The sequence below is a fragment of the Thalassophryne amazonica genome, chromosome 15 (assembly GCF_902500255.1).
Source record: "Thalassophryne amazonica chromosome 15, fThaAma1.1, whole genome shotgun sequence".
NCBI lineage: Eukaryota > Metazoa > Chordata > Actinopteri > Batrachoidiformes > Batrachoididae > Thalassophryne > Thalassophryne amazonica.
In genome coordinates this window covers 10,687,601-10,709,335 of record NC_047117.1, presented here as the reverse complement: position 1 = coordinate 10,709,335, position 21,735 = coordinate 10,687,601, and the positions used below count along the sequence as shown (strand labels likewise).

The following is a 21,735-nucleotide window of genomic DNA, read 5'->3' as shown; positions in this document are numbered from 1 at the left end:
TAAAGCAACGCGCGCCGTCTCGAGCAGCGTGTGAAACAAAGGAATTCAGCCGAGAGGGCGGGACCACATCTCACTCAAGGCCTGCCCACAGGGAAATGACGTCACCGACACGCGTGAAAAAACTCACGCATGCGCACGAGGGTTCAAGCATGATTGGTGTAATCGCATGTCATTCAAATCCATATAGTTAAAAAAAAAATAAAAGGGTCGGTTTATTATCTAAGAGACCTCGTACATACATACATACATATATAAATACTGGGCAAACCATCTGTGAAGTCACCCATAGGTTTTGTGAAGAATGGCTTGAATGCTGCCATCTTGGCAGCGCCTATGCCACCTATTTCCCCAGTAAAGATAAATATAAGTAAAGAGGTGAAGCGTAGGCAATACTGCAAATTAATGATGATCTCAGAGTTCACAAACAAGTCAAGGCTAACAGGGTAACTTTGGTTCGGGTGTTTGAGTAAAGCATTTTTTTGGGGGGACTAAGTGGTGGTTTTCAAAGGGGGGGCTTGGGGTAGGTCTGACAATGTATGACTGACATATTGCCTTAGTAACCATTACACCATAAATGGACTTCTGTTATGGAGGTCCATGACTTTGTTCTTCTTGCAGCAACTCCTCAGCTGCAGAATAAGTGACAGCAAGCTTAACTATAGTTAGCAAATCAAGCGCCACAGTCCACTGTATCACTTTGCCTTTAGTGTCATAATGGAGGCTAACATATCCAGACTTTTTCAACAATTTTCTAAACTGGACTTTAACTCGAAGCAGGAGGTGATAATGGTAGACCAATGCTGGACCTGAAATGTTTGCTTCAGACTGCAGGACGGAAGAGCTGCTCTTTTCAGACGGAGTGGTACACACAGAAAGGCTGGCTGTGTGGACCTCACTGGCTTTTCTGCTTTTCCTGCCTTCTTTATTTTTTTTTACTTCTGACAATGTCTGGACTCAGATGGGGATACTGTGATCTGAAGAATTTACCAAGAAATCTCATCAAGCATGAGCAGTCGAGCACTCACATTCAGAGCCAGATCGCGCTAAAGACTCAACAGTGAAGACTCAACATCAGCATCCACAATGCTAAGGTAAAGAAGAACCAAGAGATTGCCACCTGCTTCCTCGCCAAACAGCAACTGGCATTTCGTGGAAATGATGAAAGTCCAGGCTATGCCAATTGTGGCAACTATGCTGAAGTCTTACATGCTTTTGTCGAGAAAGATGACAGGGTAGCTCAACATTTGGAGACATCCACTGTATTTTCTGGCTTGTCAAACAGAATACAGAATGATTTAACCAAAGCTGTCGGTGATGTCATTAGAAATGACATTAAAAAGGAGATCCGAGCAACTCCATTTATTGCTGCAGAAGTACACAAGACCACAAACCAAGCTCAGATTTCTGTCATATTGCAGCTATGTGGCTAAACCTGAAGCAGACTGTGAGGTGAAGGAGGCATTTTGGGGCTTTGATGACGTAAGTATTGACAGATGCGCTCCTGCTATTGCTGAGTATGTCCTGGGAGTGTTGGAGAAGTACGACTGTTGAAAAGCTTGTAGCTCAGACCTATGATGGAGCCGCTGTAATGGCCTCAGACCTTAATAGCATGCAAGCAAAAATGAAAGAAAAAGTGCCTGAAGCCATGTTTACTCACTGTTACACACACAAGCTGAACTTGGTGCTGTTGCATTTAGCAAAGTGCATGCCTGAGTGTCACGTTTTTTTAAAACAGCTGAGGGACTAACGTCATTTTTTTTTAGCAAGTCCACAAAGCACACTCACTTGCTGGAAGATGTTGTCAAGCCCATTTACCCAGAACTGTGCAGACAAGATGGAACTCCAACTCCAGGCTGCTGCAGACAAAAAGCATGCACCAAAATGATCTGCGCGCGTTTTTTCATATCATCATTGAAAATCCTGACTGCTGGGATAATGACACGCTGATGATGGCAGCAGGGTACGATCGGTGGCTGTCAAAAGGATCAACCTGCTTTCTCCTTATGGCATATGACATTTTCAATTAAACTAATGCACTTTTGAGAGTGCTGCACAACAAAGTGATGGACATTGAATATTGTCTTGCATGCATCCGTGACACAGTTGCAGCTCTCGAGCACATGAGACTGTAGTTCGACAGTTTCTATGACTGATTTGAGAAGAAACTGTTGTGTGGGCCGCTGAAGAGGAGGTACTGCTGGCCCACCACCACCAGATGGCGCCCTGCTTGGAGTGCGGGCTTCAAGCACGAGAGGGCGCCGGAGCCACTGGGAGTGACAGCTGTCACTCTTCATCAGCACCAGCTGTCACTCAGTCAACTCATCACCATCTCCATAAAGGCCGGACTGCGACTCCACCTCCTCGCCGAGAAATCAACTACCATTCAGGTAACTTCTCTGCTGACTTACATTAAGTAATAATCTGAACTTCTTTGCAGCCGTTTTCCTGTGGTGTGTCCTTATCTGTGGGATTGGCGTTTGGTGTGGACTGCGACGGCTTCGCCTCACACCCCAAACCAGATAAGTGGTTAAACAGGAGCTGCACGAGTGTGTGATTGGAGGTGGAGGTGCTCCCTCCTTAAAGAACACAGACTGTGGGATTACTGAGTGTGCGAACTCGCACTCATCAATACTGTTTCTGTTCTCTGCCAGCAGTACCAGGTCTGACTGCTGAAGACAGTGGCCACCTGGAGCGCAGGGCTTGGCGGCTCCGGTGTTCTTCAGATCCGTTGGTGGTGGAAGCTGTGTGGGATCCGGCTCTTCTCTCGCCAGACGTCTTCTATCTTCGAGCCTGCCCACACGTCACCTTGTGTATAATTGACATTCCACCATATTGTTTTGTCTGTACTTCGTTGTGCGATTCACAACATTAAATTGTTACTTTTTGGCTTATCCATTGTCCGTTCATTACCGCCCCCTGTTGTGGGTCCGTGTCACGACACTTTCACAACAGAAATGTAGTGCACCTGGTCTGACAGAGAGTGGAAGCAGACAGTCCATTAGATATGAACGAAAACGAGTGTTCTGTAACATTCTGGATAACATAAGCTATCAAATGAAGGTTAGCTTTGGTCATTTTGGTGAGCTGGCATTCCTTGGTTTGGTGGATTGCACAAAATTCAGTAAAATGTCACAACATTTTGATGACATGAAACTGCAGAGCCTGTCAAAAATAAATATGCCAAATTCTTTGTGAGGCTAAAGGTGGCTCTTGTTGGACTGTATAGCTCACCAACTGTGAGCAATGAATGTAAATCTCCTGCACAGCCTCTCAGCTTTTTGGCCCAGAAGGATCTTACTCAAACTGTTCCTGAGGCAACAAAGTTGCTCCAGCTAGTGCTCACTGTTCCAGCTACTACAGCATCGGTGGAGCGGTCATTCTCAGCACTGAAAAGGATCAAAACATACAGTCGGAACAGGACTGATCTTCCCTGGCAGTGATTTCTGCTGAGAAGGAAAGGCTTTTAAAACTGAAGGAAGATAAGGAAGACTTCCACAAACAAGTCATCGAGGCTTTTGTTCAGAAGGAGTGGCGCATGGACTTCATTTATAAGTAAAGGTAAGACCATAATAATGTTATTTTATTTAAATGTGCTTTTTTGTGTGCTAGTTTGTATGTGTAAAGAATGCTGAAATGAGATTTTAAACATAACCCCTGAACTGTTGCCAAACAAACGGTGAATAAGCTACTCTTTAGGAGTCATATGTTTGTAAATCTGACTGTGATGAAGTCAGTGCATCACCAGCCATCAACCTCACCGCACGTCACTTTGAAGCAGCACTGGTTTGGCTGCATACATACTTAAATTATCTAATCAGCTTGTGGCAGAGCAGAGATGGAAAATGTGAAGGTTCTCCGGTCCAGGAGGACCGGTTTCAGAACTGCTCGAAGGTGATACTTACAATTCAGTTCAAGGGAGGTGGCTAAAGTGCTTAATGTGCTTGGTTTCAGTGTTGTGTCAGGAAGGGCATCCGGCGTAAAACTTGTGCCAATTCAACATGCAGATCCACCTTGGATTTGCTGTGGCGACCCCGAGAGCAAAACAAGGGAGCAGCCGAAGGGACTTTATTTTCTAAGGTGATACTCAGAATTCAGTTCAAGGGAGATCAGCAAAAAATGTGAGCTTCAGCTTATAACGTCTACAAAACCTACAAAGGTGTGTCAATTCTTCTAGCACCACCTCTGCCTCCTCCCACTCACCCTTTCTTTTGTCTCACCCTCTCTTTTTCCATGTGTATGGGGTGAGATGCCTCTTCCTTGTTGTGTTACAGTAACTAGCAGAGGAGCGACTGCCTGGTGACAGTAACAGGCCAATGACTTCCCCATCTGTCTGACTAAAAGACAAAATTAGGTTCCAGGCTCGAAGTCAGTCATGGATGATCAAGTGCTCATCTCAGGTGATCAAAGGTAAGAACATAATGAAACATCATCATATGACTTTACAACAACAGCAACTGTCACCTGTTGTACAGATGGTGAAATATCAGCAGCTGGTTGTCACGATAATGTTGAATTTTAGGGTGACAGTGGCTTTAGATCCTATAACACATTTATTTCATAAGTGTTTTTTGATAATAGAGTCATTTTTGAGTCATTTATAACCAACATATATATCAAAATGCTCTGATTTCAGCTGCTTTAATGTGAATGAATCCATCTTATTTTACTACTTTTTTTTTTACTTCTCTTTTTTTCTACTCGATGTGTAGTGAGCGCCTTGTGTGGCAGCAGCCTCACATTGGAGTGAATGTGAAGCATTATTTGTAAAGCCTTTGAGTGTCTGATGCAGATGGAAAAGCACTATATAAATGCAGTCCATTTACCATTTTAAGGCAGTAAACTGAATATCTTTTTGTTTTTGCCGCAACAAAACATTTGATGGCCTCAACTCAGGCTAAGGAAAACACTGATCGACAATGTCAAATTTTTCTAACATTTTATGGCATTCATAAGTAATTAAATATAAAGAAAATAATTCACCAATAATGTACATAATTGTTTGATGAATTGTGCTGATTAATCCATTTTTTGATTGATTATTATTACCTGTTTCTGGTCTTTGTGGAGCCATATTTTGGGCTGTAAACTTACAATTGTTATTTTTTTAATTAATTAGATAAGATCTGCTTGTAAATTAGTAAAATGAGTCTGAAATACTGAAAGTTAACACCTGGAAATTTCACTTTTTGTTGTGTGGGCCGCTGAAGAGGAGGTACTGCTGGCCCACCACCACCAGAGGGCGCCCTGCCTGGAGTGCGGGCTCCAGGCACCAGAGGGCGCCGCCGCCTTACGAGAGCAGTCAGGGTGACAGCTGTCACCCATTACTGGACACAGCTGACTCCACTCAGCACGGGGGTATATCATCAGGACGGCGTCTCCACCTCAGTGCCGAGATATCGCCTTAAGACTGAGTACCGGATCCGACGAGCGGAGGCAGTGGCCACCTGGGAATGGGGTGAGGTCTCACGCTCGTCAGCACACTTCCTGAGGTACGTTAGATTTTGTGACTAACAGTTATACAGTCAGTAAATGTGGTGTCCCTCACACCTTATTGTATTGAGCTGTTTGTTAGTCATGTATCAGCTTCCACTGCAGTGGAGTTTTGTGAACGGGATGTTCCATGCCTGCAGGTTGGGAAGCTGATCAGTAATCAAGCCAGGAAGTGTTTGCTGTTTGTACACCTTTAAGTGTTCTCTCTGTGTGTAGAGTGTGGACTCACATAATGGTTCCTTCTTTCACAGACTCGGTTGTTGCGGCCACCTGGGGGGTGTCGGCGGGGTCCTTGGGTCCGAAACAGCTTCTGGCTCCGGACCGTTAGCGCTGCTGGGAGCGCACCACGCCAGGCCACACCTTTTGTTATTATCACTGTTATGTATTAAATTCAGTTAGCCTTTGAACCGTGCTCTGCTTATTTTATACTGGGTCCTTCAAACGCTGGTCGGTTCTCCGAGCTGCGTCCGACACATAACACTTTTGGTCTTAGCTGATGAAGAATAAACATTAAAAAGCACATTTTGGTAGAAGGAGGGTGTGCTGTCAGGATTGCTATAGCAGACCGGAGATGGATCTGCTTGTTGATTTGGCCAACGTTTTGTGCAGCATGCGTTACTTTACACATCTCCACATTACATACATGAAGAATGGCCGCTGTGGGTCATCTTTAATCCGGTTGTAATGCTCCTTAATCTGTGTGACTCAGAGTATCCTCACCGAAAGCCGTCTGAATCTTCCGAATGGTTTCCACCTAGCTGTCTCTCACAGTTTCTGGAAAAATTTGATTCAGCGCTGCTCCAATCGCTCAGCCATTTCCCTGACAATGAAAATCCGACGAGGGGGCTGGACCAGTGCTCACTCAAAGCCTGCCCATAGGCGAATGACGCAACCGACAGGTGTGAAAAAACTCATGCATGCGCACAAAGGTTCAAGCTTGGCTGATGCAAGCGCACATGATTCAAATCCATATAGTTTTGAAAAAAATAAAAAGGTCGGATAGTTTTCTAACAGACCTCATGTATACATATATATATATACATATATATATATATATCCTAACTTGGTGTGGTGACTGGGGGCACCAAGGGGGAGGTCACTGTGGCCTGCAGGTTGAAAGCGTGCGTGTGCGAACACACACACACACACACACACACACGGTCAGTTTTATATATTAGATTGTGACCTTCTCACTGGAGCCCTTATTTTCGCAGCTCAGGTCGCAATCATCAGACGTTACTTACTACATAGTAGCGGCTGGCTAGGGTGCACTTTAATTTCAATCCGAATGGGCCAGCGCGCACCGCGTGTTAAGGTGAGCATTTTTTTCAATTAAAATGTACCTGCTGTGTATGCCATGCCAGAGCATTGCAGTGATATGACATGCTGTCACCTTTTATCATCAGTCACTTGAGTCTCATGAATGTCACAAATTGATCTATAAAAATTAATGATTACACATTTAAACAGATGGAATCAGTTAATCAGTGAAATCACTTGGTGGAGTGGGTGGTTGCAAAGAAAACCTGCACCCTCTCAGTCCTTTCTGGAACAACTTGAATACCTCTGATCTCGATCTTTGATCCTGATGGCTGAACTGTCATCCTGAGCTTTAATCCTTATGTCCAAACTTGGATCCTAAGCTTTGATCCTGACATCTGGCTTCATATCGTAATGACCCATCTTTGATCATGACCTCAGACCCTAATCACTCAGCTTTGATCCTGATTTTACTCCTAATTGCTGAATGTGGCGCATGATCTTCTCAATTCTGATTCTGTGATTGATTTTTAATCTGTGATTCTGATTCGTTTGACTCTGCAATCATGTGCAATTCTACTGTACAATTTTTGTACAGTAGAATATCAACATATACATGCAGTTGTTCTACCATAGGCGGTGGAAGGAAATTTCACTTGGGTGGGCTGAATGAAGTGGCCTGAAGGTCTAAAGGGCATTCTCTTCTCTCACAAATTTTTTTTTAATACATTCTGGAGCTTTTCATTTAAGATTTTGGATGTTCAATTTATTAATTTGCTACTGTATCAACTGCCTCAGCATTTAATTCATATCTGTCATAATTTGTAACAAGAAGGATACAAAATCTGATGTATTTTCTTTTTAATTTATTTGATTTGTGTGCTTTGTATAATATTAAAATGTATTCTTGGGATGTAACTATCGACTCAATTCATAAGTTGATGATTCATAATTGAGTGTAAATTGTATTTTATTTTCAATGAAAAAATAAAAATTGGATTTTTAAAACAAATCCAATCTCACAATTTTTTTGTATCAGAATGCACTGCAAACAAATTACAAGTTAAAACATTCCTTTATTTATATAAAAACAACACATCCGCTTCTTACAAGTGCAAGTGAAAGTTATATTTTATCATAAGTAACAAAAGTAAAAATTCTAAATAAGTAAATAAAAATTCTGAGACACCAATGACTTAAGAAATAAACACAAATAGCATATTTCCTCTAAATTATGAGAATATGAAAGCTATTTTTCTCTTTCTCCTCGCCCATTGGTTCAGGAACATCAACTGATAATAAAATGCACTGTGATTGGCTGTCAGCTTGGCCCAGCTCCGGTCAGGAGAAAATACATCACTTTTACACTTTTGTATTACACCTTGGAATTTGGAGTAATGCTGTCATCACTGCTCACCGGCACCTGGGCACACAAGGCTAGAGTTCAGTGCATTTTTTGGGGGTGGGGAGTAAACCCTCTGCCCCCCCCCTCCACCACCTATGTCTGTCCATATGAAACAAAGTTTTATGCCAGTTGTTTTAAAATCTGTATTATCATGACTGACCTGAATTATCTCACAGCTTGTCAGAGTTCAGTTTTACGATTCAGGGACAGAGGTAAGGACCCCTTCACACATAGTACAAATAAATACAAATCAGGACGAATCATGGCGGAACAGGTCGTATGAGCGAACCACAAAAACTGACAGGCAGGCGTGAACGATCGAACGAACACAATGCAAGCAGCTGGAGTATGTGTAATCACATCGCGCAGCTGCTGTGAAAAAAAAGAAAATTACATGCCACCCACGGGATTCGAACCTGCATTTTACAAAAGCTCTAATTGGCAGCCAGAAACTTTACCACTGAGCTACCATCGCTGTTCTGTAAAAGGTGTGGATAATGCCTGAAATCAACAAGGAGATAGATGTATAAAAAAAAAGAGAAAACCACGCACCATAAAAAACCACCACATCTTATTGAATCCCTCTTATCGAGTGAACAAGACAAGTTTGAACCGCCTGTTCCTCTGTAGATGACCCATGGTCACAGATGTACAGTCATGAAATGACATGAATGAAGCAGGGCACTCTTATCATGTCCACATCTACTGGTCCGGTGTGTCCAGCTGGCCCCATGCACGTGTCCAGCCGACGCGTATTTGTAGACAGTGTGACGCAGGACAGACACCGCATCATGTGAAACAGAGCTCATGTAGGTGACGTGGCATTCAGATCGCCCACTGCGTGTTATGATCTGACGGTGCGTTTCACCTGGGGCAGCCTATCAATGTGCCCGTCGCAAAAGCGATATATGTTTTTATGTATTTCCATGTGAGGACAGCCAGCACACACATGCGCATGTCCATCAAAACACGGTACGTGTTCTTCAGCTGTGACGTCCAGGACCAAAGGTATCAACAGCTGCTGCTGTTGGCAGCCAGCCACACCCCCTGTCCCTTCAGTGCACAGACCAAGGTGTCACTCTGTGATCAGATGAGAGGCGCCTTGCCTGTGGGGGGGAAACGCGCAAAAAGCACGCACACATGTTGTGGGGGGAGCTGACACTGGCACACCACGTGTACTTGGCAACTCCTCACTCATGGGAGCACTTAGACAAATTTCACCGCCAGCTCGACTTTTTGTGCTGACAGCATGAATGGCCAAACACTTTCTAAGTGTGAAGCGAGCGGTGTTCGATGTCAGCTGGAATTTTGCTGACACATGCTGTGAGAGGATTCGAAGGGGCTCTCATAGTGCACACTCTGTCTTTCAGCCACTGGTGTGCGCAAATAGTTGTAGCAATATGTGTATGAGGCGTTGGAGGCAGCTCCAAATTTACACGTATACGATTCCTGCTTCATGCGCAATTTGGCCACATTCGTACTATGTGTGAAGGGGCCCTAAAGGAAGGTAGAGGTAAAAAAAAAAATAGAAGTGTGTGAAAGCCAGAACTCTGTTAATCTATAAGCTATTGTTGGCACCTGTATGAAGAGCGATAAGTGAGAAATGACTCAATATCATGTTAACAAGTGTGAACAAAACATCTAGAACATGAGAAAAAGTATTGGTACTGTTTGTTCACTACCACACACACACACACACACAAATATATATATATATGTGTGTGTGTGTATAGAGAGAGAGAGAAAGAGAGAGAGAGTGTTTTATTGTTTTTGTGCAAATATTTGCTCATTTTGAAATGGATGCCTGCAACACATTTCAAAAAAGCTGGGACAGTGGTATGTTTACCACTGTGTTACATCACCTTTCCTTCTAACAACACTCAATAAGCGTTTGGGAACTGAGGACACTAATTGTTGAAGCTTTGTAGGTGGAATTCTTTCCCATTTTTGTTTCATGTACGACTTCAGTTGTTCAACAGTCCGGGGTCTCCGTTGTTGTATTTTGTGGTTCATAATGTGCCACACATTTTCAATGGGCGACAGGTCTGGACTGCAGGCAGGCCAGTCTAGTACCCGCACTCTTTTACTACGAAGCCACGCTGTTGTAACACATGCAGAATGTGGCTTGGCAGTGTGTTGCTGAAAGAAGCAGGGATGTCCCTGAAAATGCGTTGCTTGGATGGCAGCATGTGTTGCTCCAAAACCTGGATGCACCGTTCAGCATCGATGGTGCCATCACAGATGTGTAAGTTGCCCATGCCATATCATCACGGATGCTGGCTTTTGAAGGTAACAGCTCAGAGTCAGCTCAATCACAGCTCTGCTCAGTCTTTGCTCTTTCTCTGTGGCATTAATGTACTGGGTTTTAAATCTGGGATCAACAAATGATACCATGTCCAACAGCACATCAGTAGCAGGATCCTGGTACTTTTCTGTGAGGTACTTATCTATTGTTGTTTTTATTTCCATTGTCAGCTCTGTTTCATTGTCCTCTGGTTTCAAAAGATTGTTATGTAGAAGATGTAGGAAAGGCTTCACAAAGGAGACACTCACATAATCCTCCCCAGAAAGTGCATCTGTGAAGTCTTGGAGTGGAACCAGGGCTTCTTTAATTGAGTCCATGACATCAAGGTCTTGCCAGGTGGGAGCCATATGTTTTGTTTTCTTGTCTGACTTGAGGACATGGGTGATGGCCTTTTCCTGTTCAAGTACGAGGTCTATGAGAAAAGAAACAGACCTTTTTATTTTTTTAAAAAACTATATGGATTTAAATCACGTGCGATTACGTCAGCCAAGCTTGAACCCTCGTGCGCATGCGTGAGTTTTCTCACGCCTGTCGGTTGCGTCATTCGCCTGTGGGCAGGCTTTGAGTGAGCATTCGTCCACCCCTCCCGTCGGAATTCCTTTGTCTGACTACTTGCTGAGAGACTGGTGCTTTGCTTTATCAAAATTTTTTCAGAAACTGTGAGGCAGATCCAAGTGGACACCATTCGAGAAATTCAGACGGTTTTCGGTGAAAATTTTAAGGGCTGATGAGAGATTATGGAGTGTTACTGTTGCTTTAAGGACTGCCCACGGAGCCGGACGGCGCCCCGCGCCCCGAGCCGCCGTCGTCAGCCTGTTTCGAGCTGAAAACTTCCAAATTTAAGCCTCTGTTGACCCAGGATGTCGTGAGAGAACAGAGAAGTTTCAGAAGAGATCGGGATCAGCAGTTTATCCGGACATTCCACTGTTAAAGGAGATTTTGTAATTAAAGACGTGCGGACGGATTCGCGCGTCGGGACGCAGCCGCTCATCGCGCGGTGCCACATGAAAACGCCTCTGTGTTGATAACCATTCGTAAGATTTAGGCGGCTTTCGATGGTTTTCAGTCGAGTGAGTATCCAAGAAATTGTTTAACAGCTGGGCATGTTCAAACTTGTCCTGTAAGGCTTCCAACGGAGGTGTCCACTCGGATCTGTAAGTAGTCGGATCAAGTAGTCAAAGGAATTCCGATGGGAGGGGTGGACCAGTGCTCACTCAAAGCCTGCCCACAGGCGAATGATGCAACCGACAGGCGTGAAAAAACTCACGCATGCGCACGAGGGTTCAAGCTTGGCTGACGTAATCACACATGATTCAAATCCATATAGTTTTTGAAAAAAATAAAAAGGTCCGTTTCTTTTCTCACAGACCTCGTACGATCATCGCCAATCTGGAACCCCATCGAGTTGGTGATTCTGTTTTGAGCTTCAGCTGGGGTAGATTCATCCTTGCTTGGGCTTCCACGAGGCCTCGTTTTTTTCCCCCCAACTAAAGGAAAACGTGCCGACCACTTTCTTGCAAAGTGAAGTTACGCTTTCAATCTGTGGATCTTTGGAACCATTTTATGAAACAAATGTTGTTGTTGTCCATTCGGCTGAAAAAAATAAAGAAGCTTTGACAACTACATGCAAACATTTTATAACACAAATGTTAGGTGTATGTTTACAAATTTACGCTAAGGCTGCAGTTATCGATTATTTTACTAATCGAGTCGTTGATTTTGTTTTTCATTGATTGAGTAATCTGATACATTAGACTATACAAAATTAATTAAACAATATGAATAGTGTGCAATGAAACATTAAATGCCTCTTAAAAAGAGCAGCAGTTTACTGTTACTCTGACCAAAAGTCAACTCAACACATGCAAATCTGAAAACATTTGGTTTCTTCTCTACAGAGCTGAGCCCATTTAATCAACCTTTCTGTGAAACATTTATGATGTACATTAACAGAACTCTGAAATACAGCCTATTTTTGTCCTTCATTTTATCAGAATATAGAATCCCGTCCATTTAGTCCCAAACATAAACATAACAGGTGTAGTTTATAGTTTAGCCATTTTTGAATTGTTATGCTTAATTTATTTTCCAAACCCCAAGAGCCCAATCCACTGATCTATAGTTGGTTAAAAGTTTGTACATTTTTCTTCAGTTTCGCACAATCTGCTGTGATTGACAGTATCCATAGAAACGACTGCCTCAGAGGGGAAAGGGGTGGAGCTAAGCTGTAACTCACTCGGGAGACGAGTTCTGTTTGTTTCTAAATAAATTACACCACGCGTTGGTTGGAATTATTATTTATTAATCATCAACTCACCAATTGCAAGATGTAATCTGTGGCCAAAGCACTGCAGGCGTGTCCAGCCATTCAGATCCAGGGCTTTCACCATGTTAGATCCACTGTCTGTTGTCATTGAGGTCATTTTTTCTTCTTCAATGTCCCACATTTCAAGAGTCTGTTTCAGTCCCGCTGCGATATGCTCCCCCGTGTGGTCTTCCAGAAAATAGGTTGTCTGTAGTGTAGCATTACAGAGCTCCCAGTTGTTGATGTAGTGTATAGTTAAGCTAAAATATGACTCCGATGTGCAGCTGGATCAGAGGTTGCTTGTGGTGGCAAAGAACTGCACATTTTAAAATTTTTGTGCAACTTTCTCTCTGCATTCAGTGTACATACATGGAATGGCAGTGTTTGAAAAGTACTGCAACTCATAGCGTGGATCCAACACTTTTAACATTTTATTAAATCCCATTCCTACAGTTCATACAGGACATAAAATCTTTCACCAAGTTGAAAGTCACCGCATCTGTTACACTGTTCCACTGTTTACTGCCTCCGTTGTAGGGAGTGAGTTTTGCAAATGAATCTGTGTTTGCTGCTTAGGAGAAGCACTAGACACCACTGCTGCAGCCGCAGTTGGCTTTTTAGCTTTAGCCGCCTGGCTCTCGTACTGTTTAGGATGCCTTCTTTTCAGATGACTGAATAAGTTCGTTGTGTTGCCATCACCTGCCTTGACGCTCTTCTTGCAAACTTTGCATGTGATATTTTTTTGTTCTTTATCATTTGGTGTGAAGCCAAACCAGATCCACATAATGGGCGAGGAACTTCTTTTTGCCTCAGGCTTGTTTACACATGTGAAGGGGTTGTGGGCGGGCTATCACCGTGAATCAATCGGATTGGTTTAAGGTCAAAGGTGCAGTGGCTTCCCTCCCCAGGCAGAAATACAGCAGTGGTGCTGTGGATCGTGACAAAACGAGCTCTCAAAAATGACAGACTGTCAGATGTGTAGATCATAAGATGGTCTTAAATCATCATATTGCTCACCATTACCTTAGACCTCAACAGTTTATACAAGAGGAACTCGACACTTATTTCCTGTTATGTAATTTGTATGTTAATTTACTGTCTTAATGTATTTATAAATTGTTTAGGTTCTTGTTATCATATACACATTATTATTATTAGTTATTATTATTTTATGTTTACTTCTATTTTGTCATTTGATTTTAAATAGACCACAATGGAAATAAGTGTTTTCAGTTTCTTGTATCATCCATGTATTTTTAATGTATTTACAATTATATTATGTACTTACATTGAACTTACTACATGAAATCACTCACCACACTCACGCTTTTAACATAAAAATGACTTACCACACTCTGCTGGAATGGCGTGAGTCCAGATAGTAGTTAGCAACATCCATTGTTCAGTGTTGTTAGCTAATATCCATAGCTTCCCCAAAGATATTAGTCCTAACAATGTTCCGTTTTGGTGGTGTTCATCCTTGACCCAAAACACATAAGCATACTAAACGGCAAATGTCAACTGTCCAGTTTCTCCGTGATCGAAGTTACACACACACAGACACAGAGAGAGAGAGAGAGAGAGAGAGAGAGAGAGAGAGAGAGAGAGAGAGAGAGAGAGAGAGAGAGAGAGAGAGAGCTGTTTGTTTTTTCTCCATTCTGCTGTATGCAGCTGCTTTTAATTTGACAGAGACGGCGTAGAAAGATATTAAAAATACTACACATTTCACTCATGGTGACAGCAACATATCGAAACTGACTAAACCAATTGAACTACAAAAACACAATAAATTAATAACACTAACAACACTGTTAAACTAACATGGACCATAATAACATTTAAAACCCCAAACTCCCATGGTGCACTGCAGCACAACATCCATTGTTTATTGTTTAACAAAAACTGCTTTTCGGAAAATCCATATAAATTATGTCACATTGTCCAGTATACATACAGTCTAAAGGTTTAACGCTCACTCCTCGTGTGTCTGTCCTTGTGCATTTCCCTCTGGAGTTCCAGCTAAAACCTTCTGGCATCATTTTCATCATCCTCCATCTTTCAATTTTTACAGCATAAAATTCTTGATACATCTGCTGCACACACTGTGATCCTTTCTATAATTACAAAAAACTGTAAATAGCAATCTAATCGTGCATTTTTTTTTAAAGAATGACGACATGCTTGGCTTCAGATTTGTGGGAAAAAAATTATGAAAATCATGAATGTGAATTTCATATAAATAAATAAATTATACTTAAGCCTTATACCCTGTAACCTGAATACAGTGCTGGCATTCTAACAAGTTTTTAACTTTGTCTTTCTTTTTTACTTTAGAGAAAATGAAGAGAAACCATTTCATCAGAAGAAAACGTGGCATCGTTTCAGATTCCACTTCCTGCTCCTGCTTTGTGTCATAACCACAGCCATGTACTACACCCTCTTGTCGAGCGAATTATCACTTAACAAGCACTACAACAGGTTCTTCAACATTACCAAAATGAACAACCAACCTTCTTATCGTATACATCCAAAACATAAACTCAAACTAAATGATACACATAAACCCGCTGCCTTTCAGTACCACACAGCTTATCCACGCAACTACCGCTTTATCATCAACCATAAAGACGCCTGCACAACCATGAACCCTTTCTTGGTCCTGATGATTCCAGTAGCACCACACAACATGGAGGCACGTGATGCCATCCGCAAGACATGGGGCAGAGAGAAAGTGGTCCAGGGTGAGAAGGTCCTGACTCTTTTTGTGCTCGGCCTCCCTAGTGAAAACGTCGATGAGCTTCAGGAGAAGGTCCAGCAGGAGAATCTACTGTATGACGACCTGATCCAAAGTAACTTCATTGACAGTTACCTCAATCTGACCACTAAAACTATGGTGATCATGGACTGGCTGGCCACCCATTGCCATACAGCAGCATATGGCATGAAGATTGACTCAGACATGTTCCTCAACATTGACAATCTGATCATAATGTTACAGAAGCCAGGCATCCCCAAGGCGAACTACTTAACAGGGATGCTTATGTGGAACAGGCCTGTTGTCCGGTCAAAAAACTCCAAATGGTACGTCCCCAAAGAGATGTATCCAGATGACACATATCCAACTTACACTCTGGGCATGGGGTATATCTTCTCCAGTGATCTTCCAGAGAAGTACGTGGAGATTTCAAAAACAATCAAACCTTTCAACATAGAAGACGTTTACATCGGAATGTGCATGAAACAATTAGGACTTCAACCCACATCGCCACCAGATCCCTGGCAGTTCAAGGCCTATAACACAAAGTATGACCGATGTGAATACTCCAAGATCATCACATACATTCTTGGGACTTCAGAGGAGTTGAAGCGATACTGGACAGACTTGAAAAAGCCTGGCTCACTGTGCTAAGACAAGGATTACTACAAAAACACGTGTTGGGTGGCAGGGAATTGGAAAGTAAACAATTTTCAACTGGGACAACTTGAAGGGAACAACTGCAACATGAAGTAAAACTCTTTACAATGACAAACTGACAAACATTAGAAATGTGATTTTGAATATTGGAACCTTATGCAGCTTTCTGTCTGATTGCACTCTGAAACAAGATGGTCAAGACATGAGTTTTTGTTACTTTTTAATTTTAATGAAGGGGATTCGTAGTATTCATGACGATGTGAAGTACTGACGACGATGTCAGTAGTGTAAAAGTTGAAGTTCTATTTAAGAGTTTTTAGTAAAATAATAAAAGAAGCCCTAATTTTTGAAGTTCTGTGTCTGTGCCTGAACTGTATACAGGTATCACATCATCCATCCATTTTCTTCCGCTTATCCTAGGTCGGGTCGTGGGGGCAGCAGCTCAAGCAAAGCTGCCCAGACCTCCTGATCCACACACACCTCCCCCAGCTCCTCCGGGGGAACCCCGAGGTGTTCCCAAGCCAGCTGAGACATAGTCCCTCCAGTGTGATCTGTGTCGTCCCCGGGGCCTCCTCCCGATGGGACGTGCCCGGAACACCTCTCCAGCGAGGCGTCCAGGGGGAATCCGGTGTCACAGTCTGAGATTACCACCAGTCTGAATTTACCAGGTAAAATGAGACTGTAGCAGCCACAGTCTGAACTTACCACCAGTCTGATTTTACCATCTTGGTATATTGAGACTGGTATATTGAGACTTGTGTGTTACTGACCCTGGTCCAAATTTGCCAAGCAAATATATTACATTTTTTTTTAATTGGAACCACAAGTAAACCCTGTCACTTTATATTGATGCTTATTGATTTAACCATTATAATTCTGGTTACTAGTTACCTAGCTATTCTGAAATTTCCAGCCTGCAAGTCTGAATTTACCAGACAATAGGGCGAGAAAAGCAGCACAGTTTGTCATAATTTCCCCAAATTTCTGCATTTTACATAAAAGTTTTTTTTTTTTCACCCACACATGCATAGGTTCAATGGAAAGAGCTTTCAAATGGCTTTAAAAAAGCCTACATTTATTAAAATCCATTAAGAAATAGCAACGCTAGTTAAAAAAAGCGGTCAGTTTATTACTGATGATCGGCACATTTCCACCCTTAGTAATGGCGCCTTCCTGTCCCGAGCGACGCTAATAGATTGAGGCGCGCATGTCCATTCCAGGTCTATATTTCCATGAAAAACAATATGTACTTGCTTAAGAGAATCTACAGGTATTATTCTTGAAAATATTGGCAAATTAATAACAGCTTGGTTGTTCAATTGTCGGTGGTAAATACTATCATACGGGTGGATTACAGTTCGTGTATTGTACCATTCCACAAGAAGTAAACAAAAAGATATGTACTTACTGTCTTCATCCCAAACATGCTTCTTGGACTGGTTCCTGATGTTGCGATGGTCCTTTTTGTCTGTATCACTGGAGTACTTCCCAGTCTGTAGGAAGACTATCAGTTGGGACATTTTTTTCCTGAATGTTGAAAATCGCTGGTTTCGCTCTTCTTTGGGGTGTGCGTTTTCCTGACATTCATTTTGAGGCTCAGAAATAAGTGATTCCTCCTCCATATTGAAGATCGCCGCAAGAAATGGTAATAAAAAAAATCGATCACAAATATAGTCCCACTTCAAATTTTCTGAATAAAGTGTGTGTTTCAAAATACGTCTGCTCGGTTGAAGATTGCCGCAAGAAATGGTAATTCTAGACCTCCCGGAAGTTGACTGCGAAAAAAAATCGATTTGCGCATGCGCGTGGTAAAATGAGACCGGCGCAAACTCAGACCACGACACCGGAAAAGATGCCCGAGTCACCTCAGCTGGCTCCTTTCGACGTGGAGGAGCAGCGGCTCGACTCCGAGCTCCTCCCAAGTGACACATCAATGTATCACATCAATGTTAAGAAAATTACTTGTATTTATAAAAAGTTCTTTCTGTTCTCATGACACCTCTTGTCATGTCTAATAAAATGTCCTTCTGAATAAGTCATCAGTTGTATCAGAAGTCGAGGATGAGCAGAGGTATCCGTTTTCACCCATGTGGAGTAGTTACAAAAATTGTCAGAATTAAAAAAAAAAAAAAAAAATGAAAGCACAGCATCAACGCTGTAGTTTTGGGCTACAAATAAACTGCAGCACCCACAGATTGCTCTTGTTCAGTCTTTTTAAAGACTATGATTGTGGTAAATTAACCAAACATGCTGTTTCCTCAGTGTTAAAACACTTATTGTACATTTTCATTATCTTATTTTTCATTTTATTGTTTGACGTTCTGTATTGTATGGACTTAGAATAATTAACTGCATTATTCCACACTCCGATACAGCAGGTGGTGATAGACACCTGTGAAGCCAATGCACGCACACGCGCACACACACACACACACACACACACACACACACACACACACACACACACACACACACACACACCACACACACACACAAGTCCCTTTAATCCCTATGTGAAGAAAGTTGCTTTAATGACCAATATGGCAATAAAAATATTTTGACTGTTGGATGGCTTCAGGAAAACTCTACAACAAAGGTTCATTCAGTCTGATATCTGACATGATTCAGTGATCATGCTGAAAAGACAGAAAACTTCAAACCGTTATTGAGTGGCAACATTTACACATAAACGCTTGATCTTAATGTTATGTAAATTCTACATAAAAACCCACCAAAAATTTAAACAAAACTGCCTCTTTGGAGTTAAGAGGCATTGCTTCAATCCAGTTTCATTCAGTGAAGTGAAACAGTGTTTGATCTCCCCCTGTCCTACAGTGCCACCTGCTGTTCGACTCGCTGCAAGATCTGGTGGAACACATCAACATCAGCATGTCAAGCCTGAAAAGGATTGTGGGTACCGCTGCCAGTGGGAGGCTTGTGCTCAGAATGGGAGGGCCAGTCTACTTCAATGCAAAGTAGACTGGTGAAACAGTATTACAGCTAAAACAACAGCAGGTGCAAAGATCCTGCAGGGAACAGATGCAAAATGACTTTATTTGTACATCTGATTTAACCAACCTGTGCTGCCTTTGAAAGAAACTATGTTTAATCATGAACATTTGCGATGTGTTATCTTTGAGCAACTATAACCAAGATTCTAATCCAATTACATTTTTTTTTTGCAAATCTCATTGGTTAGTCGTTTGAGATTTCAGACCATATAATATCGGGTGTAGGGTGGCAAAATATTTGACAGTTTTACATTTGGATGTATTACTCCGCGCCCTGACGGTGCGCACTGCTACGCAGATGTCAATAATGGCTGTGTCAGCTTAGAGCGAGAGAAAGTCGCGTAGCGACGGCGATGCAGAAATGGGTGATATTGATGTGGATTCTGATATAGAATTACCGTTTCACATTTGATGGATTACTCCACGCCCTGACTGCTGTTGGAGCGACGCTGCCTCAATGGTAAGCCTCGCCAACCGAATTACCTACAGAAAAATAAACAGTGCAAACGATGGAATTTGATTCGAATGGGAATAACCCCCTTGTGTCTGATGATTTGTAGACGTTCATGCTGGATTATGGTCACAAATATCTATTTTACCGCAAATCTTCAAACTCAACCAGGTTATTCCTTAATTATATTTTGACTTTCCAGTAGTAGTTCAGAAACATAACGGGCATTAAGACTGGCTAAGCACAATTACGTTTTAAAATAACAAACTTATTGCTCATTTATTTGTGTATCCACTATCATATCTGCAACTACTGATTAAATATGATTTATTACTACTTTATGCTGCATTCCACACAGCACATGGGAAAAATCACCAATTAATTGATAGAAATCCACATACAATGTTTCTTGGCCCAGTTGATAAAAGGGCATTATTAAGGTAGTCAGTACATGAAAAAGCCAAAAGTCAACTGATCATAATGACGTACATACGTCCTTAGTAAAGCAAATAACTACTGAAATTGCCAAACCATTTACATATTGATTTAATAAATCATTTCAAACTGGATTTGTCCCAAATGGTATGAAAATGGCAAAACTGATACCTTTATTGAAATCTGGTGACAAACATCTTTTTACTAATTGCAGGCCTGTGTCTTTATTGTCACAATTTTCAAAGATATTGGAAAAACTTTACAATAGCAGGTTGAATAAATTTATAGAATGACACAACTTGATGACTGCCAATATGGTTTTAGAGCAAAAGGTTCATTGCACTGGTATTGCTCGATGTAAGAGAAGAGTTCAAAAACATGTGGACCAAAGGGAATTAGTAATAGGTTTATTATTAGCCTAAGAAAGGCTTTTGACACAATCAATCACAACATATTATTTCAAAAGATGGAACTGTATGGGATCAGAGGAGTGGCTCTGAATTAGATTTAAAGCTATTTAGAAAACAGGAAGCAGTTTGTTAAACTCGGGGACTGCTGTTCTTTGCATCTGGACATCGTTTGTGGGGTTCCCCAGGGTTCTGTGTTGGGCAACCTTGAAAGTGTCTGTAGAGACATTAATGACACTAAAACTGAACACATGGACCTGTTCTCATACGGAGCTGAAAGCAAGAAAACAGTGATTCTTTAATTAATTAGTTACACTTTGCCGCAAAAGGCAGAAACTGGGGGTGTATGTACTGGCAATCTCTGCACCCAGGGCACTTATTAAATCAGTTCCCATCACAACATTGGACATTAAGGATTAACAACAATGCCTGCTTTATTCCATGGACTTACATGTTTTGTGCTGAGACAGAGGACGTGTGGGACTGAGTGCCCCGCCCGGACAGATTGACGTGCGGGACTGGGAGCCCCGCCCAGACAGATTTCTGAACTGCAAACTTAAAAAACTCTGTTTTTGAAAGAAGTGTGTTCTTTTTGCTGCATATGCTGTGGGTAAAGGTTTTTGTGGCATTAAAGATGTGTATGCATTCTGAACCCATTTTTGCGCAAAGATGAATGATTTTTGACGACTGATCTGCTCTGCTGTTTTAATAAACCTGGTAGGATTAACTTGAATTTAAATTATTGTTGTCTGTGTATTTTATTTTCACTGCCCACGGACTCACGAGGGGAAACCTGAGATTTTCTATGTTTTCAGTAAAGGTTATTTTTGTAGGAAGGTGTTTTTCCCCAACAAAATTGGCGCCCGACGTGAGGCAGTGGCAAGTAGAATTTATACAATTTTACAGTATTCTCTGATTTAACCTGCTTTTATCTCTGTTTGTCAAAACCTTTAAGGAACATTGACGGAGACTTCTCTCGGACTTAAAGGCGTCCTAATTTCTCTAAACACCACTTTAAAGGGCTCCCGACACAAAGGTAAGGACAAACCTTTTTTAACAAAATTGTCCTATTGGCCATTTCCAAAAACTGTGGTGTTTGAAGAAAAGCAGACGTCTCGCTCATGCTTAAAGTATGTTTTACAGCAGATCAAATCAAATCACAAAAAGTTATTAGTACCGAATTCGAAGCAGGGTGTGTGATCCCTGATACCCAGGTGTTTGATCCTGGAAGGAGGGTGTTCGATCCCTCAA

At 41.9% G+C, this 21,735-nt stretch overlaps 1 protein-coding gene across 1 annotated transcript; it reads left to right on the top strand.

The window, feature by feature from the left end:
- The first annotated feature begins 4,256 nt into the window (after window positions 1-4,256).
- LOC117526709 (beta-1,3-galactosyltransferase 1-like) lies at window positions 4,257-16,559 on the top strand. Its single transcript, XM_034188761.1, has 2 exons — window positions 4,257-4,407; window positions 15,100-16,559. Exons 1-2 carry the CDS (start codon window positions 4,373-4,375, stop codon window positions 16,172-16,174), a joined length of 1,110 nt encoding a protein of 369 aa, XP_034044652.1. The 5' UTR covers window positions 4,257-4,372; the 3' UTR covers window positions 16,175-16,559.
- Window positions 16,560-21,735: the final 5,176 nt, after the last annotated feature.